We start from the raw sequence: 15437 nt of genomic DNA on the forward strand, positions 1-15437 counted from the left end.
GACACATCTACCTTCAGTGGACGCGGGGGGAACCACACTTGCGACAAATACTCCTCACGCACCTGAGTGCCTGCCTGGCACTACCACGGGCATTCGGGGAGATGACTCTGACCCAGGTGCTGTCCCTCGGGACCTCTGCGGTCTGCTGGGGAGACACAGGTGCAAACAGACACATAGCGATCCCAGGCAAGAGGGGTAGACAGAAGCATGGACAGTGCCGAGGGAGAAGAGAGTGGGGGAGGACCCGCCCACAGAGCAGGGAGCCAAGGGTCGGGCAAATGGGGTGGGGAAGAGCGGCGGCAGTGAGGACAGAGAAGGAAGGGGCAAAGGGGGAGGTCTGTTTGGGGAACATAAGAGCTTTCCTCGTTCCTATTGTAACATATTTCCCGCTGCATGCTGGGTACGGATCTACCTTTCCTTGCTACTGTGTGAGCTCCTGAAGGTGTGCTGTGTTCAGAGAGGGTGGGCTGTGGGCTGGATGAATAGGGAGGGAGCAAGCCAGGATACAGGCCACTCAGCTTGTCTGAGGTCCCAGTGTTGCGGGGGGGGGGGGCTGCCTCGAAGATCAGTCCCCTTTCAAGAAGCAAAGATCACATGTCACAAGCAAGGGGCAGGAGTAGGTGATGAATTCACAGCAGGAACGTAGGTCTGGATGTTATCAGGATGCGCACGCAAGGCTCCCAGAGACTACCAGAAGAGCCAGGGCTCTGGACCGACCATACGTCAGGCCCGGGGTGCCCAGGACGGGCCCAGGCGAGCGGAGTCCCGCCCAGCTCTCCGCACTGCACGGTGGCCCGGTAGGGGGAGGGGAAGGAAGACCTGGGTCCCGGAGCCAGAATGCTGGGTCTGGACCCCAGCTCTACGACTGACCAGCCTCCCTGGCTACCTGTAACGGGGTTGTGTGCCGTGGGGCAGTCGGAGCCCTTTGGGTGAGCAAAGGCGGGGGAGGCCTTTCAAAGGCAGGACGTCAGCACCCCGGAGAAGTCTAGAACACCACACCTTCCTTCTACGAACTGCAGGGGATTGGGAGCAGCGGGGGAGACCCCGCAATGACTACCTTTAGGAGAACCCCTGGGCTCTGGCCCTCACACCTCCCCCCCCCTCCCAGGCCTCGGCATGGCCATTTCTGCACCTCTTCATAACCTCCACCCTGCTTCCCAGCTCACCTCCCCAACTGCCTTGAATCCGACAGTCCCCAGTCCCGGACAGAGGGCATGGCGCACGGCGAGCCCTCCGTAAATACCGCCGAAGCTGCGTCACTACACGGTGCTCATCTCACAAGGCCGGGTGCTGGGGACTGTACTGGGCTGAACAAGACACACACGGCTGCTCCCCCTCACGGGCTCTGTGGTCCACCAGGAAGGCAGTCTACTGAGCGCAGGGATGGGGTGCTATGGGGCCACACGGCAGCAGCCCCTGCTCTAGCCTGAAGGTCAGGGAAGGGCAAGCAGAAGTGAGGCGGGCCAAGAAAAGGAAAGCATTCTAGGCCGACGGAAGAGTCTGGGCGAACGCCAGGAGCACAGGGTGGCAAGAGCTGAGACCAGAGGGAGGAGCAAGGCTTGACCACGCTGGTCCTTTCAAGCCAGGCTAAGCAGCTGATGAGTTAAGGACATAGGGAGTTCTTGAAGAGTGAAGCAGGGAAGGGAGGGATCAGATTTGTGCTCTGGAAAGCTCTGCTCTGACAGCAGCTTGGAAGAGGATGGGAGGAGAGCCAGAGGCTGGGGGGCGGGGGGTGCAGCTGGAGTCTGTGTGTACAATGACCATGGCCTGGAAAGAGAGGCGGCAGCAAAATGGAGAATAACAGAGCCCCGGATTTTGGATTGGCACGCGGCTGGAATACAAGGCTCGGCTTCCCAGCCTCCCTTGCGGTTACTTGTGGCCACGTGACCACCACGTCCGAGCCAAAGGGATTCAGGTGAAAGGCTTCTGTGCAACTTCCGGGAAGCCCCTAAGAAGGAAGGGTGCCTTTTTTCACCCTGTGCTTCACTTTTCTGCCGACTGGGAAGATGGCCGTGATGGCTGAATCTGGCATGGCCCACCTGGGACCAGGTGGTGACCTAGAGAATGAAGGCCACCCACGGTAGAACAAGACAGCAAGAGCCCGGGCCCCTGGGGTCTCTGCAGAGCAGAGCTGTCTGCCGTGGCTGTCACTTGGGAGAAATCACTCAGGCCAAACCTAAGCATGACGGACGGAGAAGCAGCGGCAGACTCAACGTGTGCTTGGGAGGGGCACCCGACAGAACTCAGTCGTGACCCGGATCTGGGGGTGACGGAGCCCGAGGAACCAAGGATCACTCCTGGGTTTCTGGATTGCACAACCACGCAGATGGATGGCGATGCCATCTGCTGAGACAGAAACGCTTGGGTGGGAGCAGGTCAGAAGAAGAGGAGAAAGAGTCCAGGGCCAGGTGAGGGAGGTCAGGAATTCTGAGAGGAGACGCGCTGCGCTTGGCTCGAAACCACACCCGACGCTCCCTATTCCGTCTAAAGGCTCGGAAAAACACAACGGCGCAGGGAGAGAAAAGGCTTAGGAACCAGAGGACACAGGTTCCGTTTCTTCACTGCTTCCCGTGCAACCTTGAATGACTCCCTTATCTTCCCGAGCCTCAGTTTTCCTACCCATAAAATGGGATACCGCTTTCCTTGCTTCCTTCTAAAGGTCACTGGAGGATGTGCTCATGTACCATATGTGAAAATAGTATAAAGTGGCCCCCTAATTAAAGGTAGTAAATAAACACGTAGTTGGGGCGCCTGGGTGGCTCAGTCGGTTAAGCATCCGACTTCGGCGCAGGTCATGAACTCACAGTTCACGAGTTCGAGCCCCGCGTCGGGCTCTGTGCTGACAGCTCGGAGCCCGGAGCCTGCTTCCGATTCTGTGTCTCCCTCTCTCCGCCCCTCCCCTGCTTGTAAATAAATTATTTGTTAAACAAATAAACATTAAAAATAAAATACATGAGAAAAATAAACATGTAGTTAATAAGCTGTTGGCAAAGGGCTGAACCCCCTGGATGGAAGTGGGGCTCGAGCTTGCTGAGTCGGATCTGGAACCCTGTCAAAGGACATTTGTAGCGGACAGGACCTGGGTGATGGGGGAGGCTGGTAGGGCTCCCGGGGCGGGGTGCCCCAAAAGCAAAGCTGAGTGGTGCTCCAAAGAGGGGACCCGCCACGTGCTCAGCTGTGCGTTCCCCACCGGCCGCCCTCAGCTGCGGGTCTGGGGAGGAGAGTTCTGGAGCCACAGGAAGCCTGCCTGCCCTGTCCTGACCAAGGCCAGCAGGATGGCCATCCGCTCAGGCCCATCTGTGCCCGGCGTGTGGACTAGCTCTCCTGTTTAAAACTGGTGTCCCCACTGGCTGCTGAGCTGTGTTCTTTGCCCACTGTGGGGGCCTCTGCCTCAGTTTCTCTGTAGAGCCAGACTTGGATTCTCCCCTGATAGGCCGCCTCCACTTTCCTCCTGTTGGCTGGACACTGACCCCCCCCAGCTCGCCGCTGAGATCCTGCTGGCACGCCTCCTCGATCGGCACGGCCCCGGAGGCTCCCTCCGGCCTCACTTCTCACCAAAGCCTCGCACGCACCGGGGATCCGACCCGGCCTGTCAGCCTGCAGGCGCCCCCCACCTCCACGCCTCTGCTCGTCTGGAATGACCTTATCCACTCTCCTCTGCCGGGCACGTTCCTACCCACTCTAGGCTCGGAGTAGCCCATCGGGAAGCGATCACCTCCCGCGTCCCCACTGTCCGCCCCTGCCACGGCTCTCCGCACGTGGCTGTTACGGTGCCTGGCTGTGCACGTGGCCTCCCCCGAAGACCGCACATTCCGTAAGGACACGAAGCGTGTCTCACAGCGCCAGCTGGGCCTGGCCCAGGGCCCGGGACTCCCGAGCCACCGGAGACGCCCGGTGTGTGGTGAAGGGGTGGACGGTGGGCCGGCCAGATGGATGAACGGATGGAAAAAGGCCCATCAGCACTAGCCCAGTGCCAGTCTGCCAGGCTCCTCTGGACCCTGCGTGGCGGGTGCTCGGCCACTTCTCCACCCCTGCGCCACTCGGCTCTGCAGCTGGCTCAGTTCTCTTGGCCCTGTCCTGGCTTCCCACCCTTTCCTTCCAGCCCACGGGAGACCCAGCATGCCCTGAAAAGTGAGCGCTGTCCACTCCTTACACATTCTCCCGCACCTTGGCCGGCCCCGACAAGGACAGTCACGCCTTTAAAGATCCAGGGCTACAGGTGATCCCTCGACCTGACCCGATTTGACCCTTCTCGGCTTTCCTGTCCCTCCTCCTTCCCTCCGCAGCATGGGTCCAGCCTGGAGGCAGGACGAAGCCTAGGCTTCTATCCCCACGCCCCTGCTGCGGGGCCCCTGACAGGCCAGAAGGTGCACAGACTAGGAGGTGCCCCCCCCCCCCACTCCAGAGCCCTCAGATGTTAGGCCCAAAGAAGCTGCTTTTTGCCCAAGGGACCTCCAGTGCGAGGAGTCAAAGGAAAGAGGTGCGTGTGGGAGCCCGTCGTCACCCACCGGAATCCGTTCTGTGAGTTCCTGGGGTTGACCAGGACGCAGTCCCATGTGCGGCTGGGAAAGTTCTGGAACAGAACCAGCTGCCCTTCCTCCCGAATCCGGCCACTCGAGACGTAGTCCGCCACAGCCACCTCCTTCACCCGGAACGGGTTCGAGAACAAGTTGGTGACGCTATTGAGGGTGTTGACCAGGCGCCCAAAGAACTGCATCTTCCGCGGGGCAGGTGGGGAGGCCCTGCCACCTGCCCCCTCGGTCTGGAAGAAAACGGGGTCTCTGGTCAGCTGGGCTCAGTCTCCCTTGCCCACCTCACCAAGGGTAGCAGTTTCCTGCACAGGCTCCCAGATCGCTCCCCACCAGTGCTGCTGGTTCTGGGCCTGGAGGGTCCTGGAAAGGAGGGAGAGAAAGAGAAATGACACTGGGTAGGGGGTCAGAAGGCCTGATGGGAAGCTGCCACCATACCCAGGGGACCAGACCCCTCCTGCTTCCTGACCAGTTTCCCCAACGGAGCCTCAGTTTCCTCGTCTGTAGTGTGGAGCCGTATCACTCAACGAGGCGGCAAAGGGGCACCTGGGTGGCTCAGTCGGTTAAGTGTCCGACTCTTGATGTCGGCTCGGGTCATGATCTCACAGTTCACGAGTTCGAGCCCCATGTCGGGCTCTGCACTGACAGCATGGAGTCGGCTTGGGATATTCTCTCTCTCTCTCAAAATAAATAAATAAACTTAAAAAAAAAAAAAGAAGATGGCAGACATGAATACACACAGACGATACTGCTCTGTCCAGATGGAGGGGTTCTTGCTACCTGAGGTTCAGAGTCAGGATTTTAGCATTCAGAAAGCTTGCCATGAGTCATTTCAATTCTGCAAACGAAGCCAGTGTCCCGTCTCTACAAGAGGCCGCAAGGGGACCAGGATCGTCCCACACTCCATCGGGGGCGGGGGGACTGGAAGCGTTTGTCTCCAATTTTTGGTGCCTGCTACCACCGGCTTCCCAAGTGCCTCGGCAAGGAACGTGAACATCAAGACTTAGACACCACAAACGTGTGTTTGGATGGAAACACATTTACGTGTCAGATTCAAAGGGTCACGGTTTCTGCCGTGGAAACCGTTCCCAGTTGGGACAACAGAATCAGACGTCTCACTGTTGCCTAGGCTCCCAGAAAGCATACTGCGTTCCTGAGGCAGGGCCACCAAAGCTGGGTGACATTTAGCTACAGGCTGCCCTCTGGCTCCGGGTCGGGAGTGTGGGCACCCCGGGGGAGGGTGGACATGTGAACGGACACTGGCCACACTCTGGCCCAGCTCTTGAGGAGAGGATCGAGCTTGGGGATAAAAAGAACAAGAAGCCTACGAAGAACCACCTAGGAAGGGAACAAGGGTCGATGACGATAATTACACCAGGGGACGTTTACTGAGCCCTGACTGACTGGGCAACAGGCCCTGAGCCAAGCATCTTACGTGACTGTCTCATTCCATTCTGAGAAAACCACACGAGGCAGGGTGCCGGAGCAAAACTGTGTTCAAATCCTTACCAGCTGTGTGTCCTCGGGCAAGTCACTTAACCTCTCTGTGTCTCAGTGTCCTTATGTGCACCGTAAGAACCGTAACGGTGCCCAGTAACAGAACCTGCAGACAGCGAACGTTCAATAAACATTATTAGTCCTCTTTACTCCGATCGCCCTCCCTCTGACAGATAAGGAAACTGAGGCTCGGAGACCGTGCTTGCAGAGTTTTGAAAGTGCTCTGCAGCTGTGCAGCACCCTTCCTCTTGTGATCTAAGAATGTTTAGACCTGTGCCAAGGTCCTTCTTTCTCCTGCCCTTGGGAGCGGAAAGGACAGAGGTGCTGGGCGGGGGGGGCCTGCGCCCCTCCCCATAGCCAGAGGAGACGGGAGGGACCCCAAAAGACGGCATGGGAAATTGTCCCTGGAAAAGACGCCTCCGAGACAGAAGGCGTGGCACACGCATCAGTGTGCGCGGCAACAATGTTTGTTTTCACCCAGAAACGGAAGTAACTTCTACACCCAACATTACAGGAATTGTAAATTCCGCCGTGTTTACTCCAGAGAGCCCCTGGAGTCACGAGAGACAGTGACGGTGACCGTTACAGCTCAGGAAGCACGCGGTGGTGTTACAGGCTCTGTGGCGTCGAGTCCTCGATGCTCCCTGTGCTGTCTGTGAACTGCAAACTTGACCGCAAGGCCCCTGCCTCTCCGCGCCGCCTCTCCCGGTCGGTCCCACCCACTGGGCTCCAAACCTCACAAGGTTCCAGAAAGCAGGGCTGTCTCGCACCGCCTTGCCTGTCCACTGTTGAGCTGTCTATCTGCTATGTCCTTTCTCTCCTTGATCCTCCTGCCTGACGTCACACCAGCCAGACCAAACACTCATGTGCCTCTCTGTGCTCTCTGGCCCTGGGCCAAGAACTTGACATATATTCATCTTTAATCTGCACCACCACCCTATGAAATTGTTACCGTTATCATCCTCGTTGCACCTATGAGAAAATCAAGGAACAGAGAGGTAAAGCAACGGGCCCAAGGTCACACAGCGAGTGGGTGAAGGACAAGAGTTAGAGCCTAGAGAGAGTCTGAGCTTCTTAAGGACAGGTGCTTGGTCTTTTCACCAATGTGCACTCACCCCTGGCACAGGCGTGGCCCACAGCAAGCCTGTGAAAACATAATTTAACTGAGTAAAAATTATGCAACAACCACGACGGAAGGGATAGAAAAATACCAAAATACGAAGGGGAGATGAGGATATTGGGTTCATGGGCCATTTTGTCCCCCTTTTTCCTGTTTGTCAAATGGAATGGAAAAGGATTTTGTGTGTGTGATGATTCTATTTTTTTAAAGAAAGTAGGAGTAAAGGCTGAGCCCCTGGGACCCACAGCTGGGGACATGGGGACCCACGGGGGTCAGGACCGGCTTAGAAAATCAACACAGGGGCGCCTGGGTGGTTCAGTCAGTTAAGCCTCTGATTTCGGCTCAGGTCACGATCTCGCGGTTCGTGAGTTCGAGCCCCACGTCGAGCTCTGTGCGGACAGCTCAGAGCCTGGAGCCTGCTTTGGATTCTGTGTCTCCCTCTCTCTCTGCCCCTCCCCTACTCATGCTCTGTCTCTCCCTCTCTCTCAAAAATAAATAAACACTTTTTTAAAAAAAGAAAAGCAGCACAGAGGCTTCCCAGAGAGCAGGCGGGTGGCACCAGAGAGGGGCTCAGAGGCAGTGGGTACAGTCCAGAGCACCAGCGCCCATGAGCCCACTGGAGGTTGAGGGGAGAGTCACCACGGGCGACCAGCTGGATGGAAAAGCAGACATCCGGCCCCAGAGGAGAAGACGCCTTCCTCAGGGTCCTGGGGCTGGTGGCCGGGCTGCCTCCCACATGCTGACGACAGCCTGGCCACAGAAAGGACAGGTCTGGCCATCACCCGGAGGCTTCCAGGGTGGGCGTGAGGGTGAAATGACACAATGGAGGGAAAGCGTCCCAGACGCTGGCCGACCGTGGGCACACAAACAGGGGCCATTGTTATCACAAGGTAGAAGAAAGGAAATGAAACCCCTGGGCCACATCCTGGAACAATCATAACAGACCAGCCCGGAAAGCAGCGAGTGAGAAGCAGACAGAGCGCATGCCTGTGCTTCCCTCTGGCTTCGCTTCTGCGCTCTCCCTCCCATCCTGCCCCTGACCTTGGAGCCCACGTTGTTTCCAGCGAGGCTGCAGGGGGGAGCACGCGGGGCTGGGGAGCAGGCTGCCATGGGAACAGCCCCCCCCCCCCCAACCCCCTCACCCCTGCCTTCCTCCCCGCTCTGGCTTCTCACAGCTACTTGCCCTTGACCTCCCTCCCCAGATCATCAACACTCGCTTTCATCTGCTGACACCCGGTCTCTACGGCTCCTCACCTGGGCTTGCTCCCCGCACCACGTAGGTGGTGGCGCAGGGGACACCAAGGTCATCTGGCAGGGACTGTCCGCTCCTGGGCACCTAAGGCTTTGAGCAGCTCTCAGATGCCACAGGCAGAAAAGCAAGAGCTTTTGTGGTGAGGGGGACGCTGACAGTCCCGCCTCTGCACTCCTGCGATTTCCGGGTGTCACCTACGTCTTCCCTTCAGTGAGGCCGGATTTCTCTGGCCTCTTCTCCTTATTTTTGCTGACCCATCCCCTGTCAAAGGCCCAGCCCGCCTGCTTGGTTTCTTCAGGGAAGACTCAGAAAGTCTTCTTCTGCTGGGTGAGGCGCCCCTAGGGGAGAGGACCTGTCAGGCAGGAAGGACGCGTCCTAGTGTCCCCATTTTAGAGATAAAGTAACTGAGGCCCGAGGAGGCCTCAGACTGTGGGTGTGGGAAGGGCAAGTTCAAGTGGGACATACCGATGTCCACCAAAAAAGAAAACAAAACAAAAAAAGAAACAGTACTGGGGTCACAGGCAGATTGGAACCAACGGGTGGCGTCTCTGGTGAGTTCCCCGGAAGCGGCCGGTTGGGTTCATAAAATGAGTAGCCCCGGGGGGACCCAAGCCCAGTCTCTGTCCCCTGGTGGGGGGTGGGGGGGGGAAGAGTCAGGAAAGGAGGACTGCACGACGTGATTCTTGAGCTGAACTTTGCAGTGGGGTCCCGGGTGAAAGGCCACCCCACAGACGGAGCACAAGAGAACCTGTGGGAAGATAGGGAGACGGCCCGTATGATGTGTCCGGGGACGAGCACCTTCACGGGGCCTGGGCGGCGTGGATGGGCACCACGGGCACTGCTGGATCAACATGAAGACTGGTCGCCACGGAGCCACTCTGCCAGCGTCTAATTTAAAGCCGTGCTCGGGGGACGCCTGGGGGGGGGGGGGCAGGCTCAGTGGGTTGAGCCTCCGACTCTTGGTTTCGACTCGGGTCACCATCTCACGGTTTGGGAGTTTGAGCCCCACGTCAGGCTCCCCGCTGTCAGTGCAGAGCCTGCTTGGGATTCTCCCTCCCTCTCTCTGCCCCTACCCTGCTCGCTCTCTTCTCTCTAAATTAATTAATTAGCTTGCAGACGACACAGCTGAAGAAGTGCCATAAGGAACAGGGAGCACGTGGGCTGGTTACAGCGGTGGTTGTGGAGAACTCCGTCCCCAAATGTCTGGTTCCACCTCTGCCGGGAAGTCCCCGAGGGACCCCAGGCAGGGGTCAAGCAAGGGAGGAAGTGCAAAGCCGCCAGGTCCTGGGCCCCGTCCCCTGTCCTCCTCCTTGGGACAGTTCTCTCTTTCAGCGACAGGGGTGGCCCCGCGTTTTCAAACTGTCTACCTGTCCTACCTGGATCGTCCTCTCCCTGCCCCCACCACCACTCTCATCTCTGTCACAGCTTCTGCTTGTCCTTCAAGGCCCAGCTGCCCCCTGTGGAGACTCAGGGTGCCACACAGGTCCCCCCTGCCACACTCTCAGCTTGCACTATATCCTTTCGGTGCCCGTGCGACACGAAAGCCAGGTCGGCCTGTCCAGCCCTACAGCCCCTCTGTGCCTACCGCAGGATGCAGATCGGATGCCCCCACCTGCCCACAGACTTCCCACCACCTTCCAGAGGCAGCCCAAGCTCCGGGCCAGGGAGGCAAGCGCCCACAGGAGCTGGCCGAGCCCACCTCCTGCACCCCTCCTCCAGCCACGCTGCACCAGAGACCTCCTGGAACATGCCCCCCCCCCCCAGGCCTCCCCGCACCTGCACACACACCCCTGCCTAGACTGTGTTCCCCTGCTTTCCTCCTCTGCCTCATGGTACGCTCGCACCGTCAGACAAACGAAAAAACCCTCCGCGTCCTTCAAGAACCGGCTCACAGGACACCGCATCTGAAAGTCATACCCTAAGCCTCCCCTACTCTCAGCCCTGCGGACACCCTCACACAGCCCAGCGGCTCCCCCAAAGGAGCCTTTCTCCCGTGATGATGACGGTGCATCTGTTGGCTTGGGTTGCTATCCTCTATTTTTTTTACCCAAGCACATGGCATGCTGCTCCCAATGAATAGTGGATCTTTAATACATGTTTCGGGGTGCCTGGGTGGCTCAGTCGGCTGGGCGTCCGACTTCGGCTCAGGTCACGAGCACGGGCACCTGCTGGGCCTCCCGAGTGGCACCGAGCTTTGGTCTGGAAAGTCTGGCTTTACACACCTGAAGCTGAGCTCATTCCGAGTCTAAGCAGGGGACCTCTTTAAGCCCTCTGCTTCCTTCTGGACAAAGCCCAGCCAGAGGCCCGGGACAGCTGCCCGGGAGAGGTGCGTGACAGGATCCCACAGGCAGCCGGGTCAGGAAGCTGACCTCACAGGCCTGGCCTCGTGGGGGATCCTGGGAGCACACACAGGACCGCTCGAGTTGTAAATCAGGCTTCCCGAGCCCCGGCTGCTTAGGACAGGATGTCCCATGATTGGAACAATTGGCACGGGCCAGCGATCCCTCCTGTGTGGCTGATGTGTCCCCCCGGTCCACTGCCCGGGCAGGGTGGTCAGGGCACCGAGCCCAGGCCGAGCACTGCCTTCCTTCCTTCGGCCCCGCCGGCCGCACCTCTCAACGCGTGAGCGCACCGCCTCATGAGGCCCTCTCACGAGACCACCCCATTTTATGGCTGGCAAACATGTCCCACCTCTGTTGGCTGTCCCAAAGCCCACAAACACCCGTGAAGGAAGGAAGGTGCGGGTGCTGTCCCTGTCTGGCACACAGGGAAACCGAGGCCCAGAGAAAAGAAGTGGGAGGTACTGCCTGGTGGCTGGACTCATGGCTTCTTCTCCTTTTATTTAATTTTTTTTAATTTTAAAGTAGGCTTCACGCCCCAGGCGGAGCCCAACACGGGGCTTGAACTCACGACCCTGAGATCCACACCCGAGCTGAGATCAAGAGTCGGAAGCTTAACCGCCTGAGCCACCCAGGCAGGTGGCCCTTGGTGGCTTCTTCTTTGGACTCCTGAACTGTGGTACGCACAGGGCCTGCAAACAGTCGGTGCTCCATTAGTGCATGAGACAAGACTGGATGAAAGTAGGGGTAGGTCAAATGTCCTTTCTTTCCATCCCCCCTCCAGGCTCTGGACCGCCAAAGCTGCCTCCAAACCAAAAGGTTCCTTCAGATGTTCTCTTTGATCCCAGCGCATCCCAAACTCCTGATGTGAGTGAGGAACGAGGAGAGCTGGCTCCCGTCCCTGTACCCAGGAAACAACACTGCCACGTGCACTCAGCACCCACGGGGCACCCAGCACCTCACCATGTGGCTGAGGCAATTATCGCATTTAATCTTCACGACTCTCCTAAGAGAAGGTGTACTTCTATCCACGTTGCACACGGGAAACTGAGGCACAGGACGTTATGTAACTTGCCAGGCTCTGCACCCAAGGGGTCGGCCGCTGGCATGCCATCTCGTCATCCTCAAACTGCCTTCAAGGAGAAAGCCTGAACGGAAAGTGGCCGAGTGGCTCGACGGTCAACCTCTTGTCCTCCGAAAGCTAAGGCTCACGTCTGAAAACGCAGCGCCATTCACACGCGCCAGAGGCAAACGCCCTTCAAGGGAGGAGAAGGTTTCTTTTTTCATTTGCTCTGCTTGGCTGGACCACAGCTGACAGCGGGCTGCCCCAGATGTGTTGCTGGGGCTCCCAAGGACGGGAGACACCGATCGCCTGAAGAGATCTTTGGGCTCGTGCCTAGGTACAGGGTGGCCCATTTTATGAATCACTCTATAAATATTTATCGAGGCCCTACTCTGTGGCGGGCATTGTTCTAACAGCAGAGATTCCGCTGGTGTGAGCAACATAGACAAAAACCCCTGCCGTCCTAGAACTTCTATTTTAGAGAGAGCTATAAAAAAAAAAAAAAAAAAAAAAAAAAGATAAATGGGCAACACAGATACGTTGGTTTTAGGTGCTACTTAGATGCTGAGAAGAAAAGTCAACCAAAGGAGAGGGATAGGAAGTGTGGAGGTAGAGACTGAAATTTTGGACAGGGTGACCGGGGAAGTCCTGACGAAGGACGTGACCTTGAATAAAGACTAAAAGGAAATGAGGGCAGAAATGGTACGGATACCCAGGTGCAGAGTTTTCCAAGCAGAAGGAAGAGCGAGTGCAAAGGCCCTGGGGCTGCAGCATGCCTGATGAGTTCCGGGCACAGCAAGGGAGCCAGTGAGGTCAGGGGGGTAATGGAGCGCCAGGCATGTACAAGTGAGAGAAGCCACTGCAAGGCCTGGAGTAAAGGAGCAACATTAACAGATCACTGGCTGGACGGCAGGGTGTAGAGAGGCTTCAAGGATAACCTGACAGCCCTGGTCTAAGCAACTGAAGAAGAACACTGCCATTTTCTGGGGCACCTGGGTGGCTCATTTGGTTCAGTGTCCCCCTTCGGCTTAGGTCGTGATTTCGCGGTCTGTGAATTCGAGCCCCGCGTCGGACTCTGTGCTGACAGCTCAGAGCCTGGAGCCTGCTTCGGATTCTGTGTCTCCAACTCTCTCTGTCCCTCCCCCACTCCTGCTCTGTCTCTCTCGGTCTCAAAAATAAATTTAGAAAAAAACAAAAAACAAAAAACAAAACAAAACAATATCATTAAAAAAGAAAGAAGGGGCACCTGGGTGGCTCAGTGGGTTAAGCGTCCGACTTCGGCTCAGGTCATGATCTCACAGTATGTGGGTTTGAGCCCCGTGTCGGGCTCTGTGCTGACAGTGTGGAAGCCTGCTCGGGATTCTCTCTCTCTTCCTAGCTCTCTGCCCCTCCCCTGCTCACACTGTCTCTGTCTCTCTCAAAATAAATAAATAAACTTAAATTTAAAAAAAAGAAAAGAAAAGAAAAGAAAAGAAAAGAAAAGAAAAGAAAAGAAAAGAAAAGAAAAAAGAATACTGCCATTTCCTAAAGATGGGAAAGTAAGGGGCGGGGAGGAAGGGAAGATTTTGGGGGAAGGTGGGGCAGGGCCGAAGGGGACGCAGGAGATGAATGTCAGGAGCTTAATTCTGAATGCTTTTAACTTGGAAAGGCCTCCATTTGAGGTGCTGAGCAAGCCAGGTGAGTCTATCATCCAGGGGAAAGACCTAGACTGGACCAGAGACATAAATTTGGGAGTTGTCAGAGTAGAGATGGTGCTTAAAGCAATGAGACCGGATGAGATCGCCCGCAAAAATGAAGACAGATCAAAAAAGACAAGAGGCATTTAAGGCACGGGTCTATTAAAATGTTCTCCCAGGAGCCACCCTCTATGAAGTGAAGCTCGTAACACAGTCCCATCACTACACCCCCTCACCCCGTTCATACACACCCAGCACATGTTTGCAGACCCACACACAGCACTTCCTCTCTCTTGGTGACATCATTCTGCTGAGTGAAAAGGAAATTCTCCTTTGAGGATGCTATCCCTTAACGAGAGAGCAATCCACAGAAGGGAGAAAAAGTGCCCTGGGCCCTGAGACAACACTAGTGACCCTTGCCCAGCAGGGCAATCACACGGGCCCACACGGGTGTTATAAAGTACGGTATTCAGGGTGGGACTCCAGTCTCCTCTCAACATCTGGTGCCTCTCTTCCTTACGTGAAATAGGAATGACATTGGCTACATCAAGAGGAGCCCAGAACGTAATAAACAGTCCATAAATAGTTGTTCAATAAATGAGGAATGAACGGATGGTAAAAGCAACAACACACAAAAGAGCCTAACTCACAGCAGATGAGCCATAAATATGGCCAAATGCTAAATGAAAGACAACATTCCTTCTACTTGCCTTTCCCTCCTTGCTTTTTGTCCTTTTATGCCTTTCCCTTTCCCGCCTATGACACAATAGCAAACCCATGCGTTTGCACAGGACCGTGCCGATTACGAAGCTTCATCTGCTACATTTTCTCAAAATTTCAACCTCAATCCCCCTTTCACAGATAAGGAAACTGAGACTTGGGACAGAAAACAGCCTCCATGCTCCAGGAACATTTTAAAGCAGAGACAATAACAGAAACACTGCATTCAGCACAAGGGTGGGGCATCTGTGTTGCCAACCCAAACCTGCCTAACATCCTGTTGGGTGGGTGAAAGGGCAGGTGAGGGAAAGACCCAGAAGCTCAGGGGAAGGGAAGGTATTTGTTTATGCGTAGTCCACTAAAAAAAAAAAAAAAAATGGGCACAGATCCCTGAGCCCTGTGCCCTCCTTGTCCCACACCCACGGGCCTGCCCATCCCAGTTGCATGGTCACACAGGTCATGCACTCCCTGTCACCAGATGTCAGGGCATCTCTGGGAGCAGGAGCTGGACACGGACTGGTGGGCTGGGAGACCCTGGGTGAGGAAGCTACGGGGAACCTGGTGGGGAGCAGGGACAGATGAAATCTGGAGACACATGAGAGACAACAAGCAAGGAGAAGCGAGTCAGAAATGGGGGAGAGTAAAATGGACAACAAGGGAGACACAAATGGAGAAAGTCAGAAAAGAGGTGAAATGAGGGATCAAGTGGGAATACAGAGGCAGAAAAGTGGGGAGCACTGACAAAGGCACAGGAAGGAAACGGGTCAATCAACGCGGCCCAGAGTGAAAGCTGAGGGCATTGAGAGGCACCGGAGCTGGAGGAAGACGGGGAAGGCCTCACTAAGGAAGTCAGGATAGAGGAGAGACACATCAAGGAGACCGGGGTACTAAGGACGGACCCAGGGTCGAAGGTGGCGACCCAGGGGGTGGGGGTGTCACAAGCTCGAGATGAGACAAGAGCTGTCACAGATGGAAGTTGGGGACGCTGGGGGATCAAAGGGCGGAAGTTGCGGGCACTCAGGGGTTCACACGAGGGCCAATGGAGGACACGACTAAAAACCGGGGAACACAAAGGAGGTCCGAAGGAGGGTCCGGGTGGAGACCACCGAAATTGGGGCGCGGAGGAGGTTTGGGAAGGGCCCTCAAGGCCCGCCTCCCCTGGGCCGTCACTCACCTCGGCTTACTCAGCACATCTACTTCCTCCTACTTCCGCAAACAAACGTGCCCGAGGCCACGTGACG

General features: G+C 56.6%; 1 protein-coding gene across 10 annotated transcripts in view; it reads right to left on the bottom strand.

Moving 5' to 3' along the window:
* PLA2G6 (phospholipase A2 group VI) overlaps window positions 1–15437 on the bottom strand; it is a 55412-nt gene extending 39975 nt beyond the window's left edge. For 2 of the 10 annotated variants that reach the window (XM_032594036.1, XM_030320599.1), the window contains exons 1-2: window positions 15371–15437; window positions 4509–4762 (exon numbers count right to left, since the gene is read on the bottom strand). In XM_032594036.1, the coding sequence (XP_032449927.1) occupies window positions 4509–4717 (209 nt within the window). In that variant the 5' untranslated portion in view covers window positions 4718–4762; window positions 15371–15437. Of the gene's footprint in view, window positions 1–62; window positions 84–1166; window positions 1301–4508; window positions 4893–6038; window positions 7468–8400; window positions 8697–15370 lie in introns of those variants that run through there. The other 8 variants (XM_030320596.1, XM_030320597.1, XM_030320595.1 and 5 more) reach the window with 8 other exon arrangements.

Source organism: Lynx canadensis, chromosome B4 (genome assembly GCF_007474595.2).
Source record: "Lynx canadensis isolate LIC74 chromosome B4, mLynCan4.pri.v2, whole genome shotgun sequence".
Taxonomy (NCBI): domain Eukaryota; kingdom Metazoa; phylum Chordata; class Mammalia; order Carnivora; family Felidae; genus Lynx; species Lynx canadensis.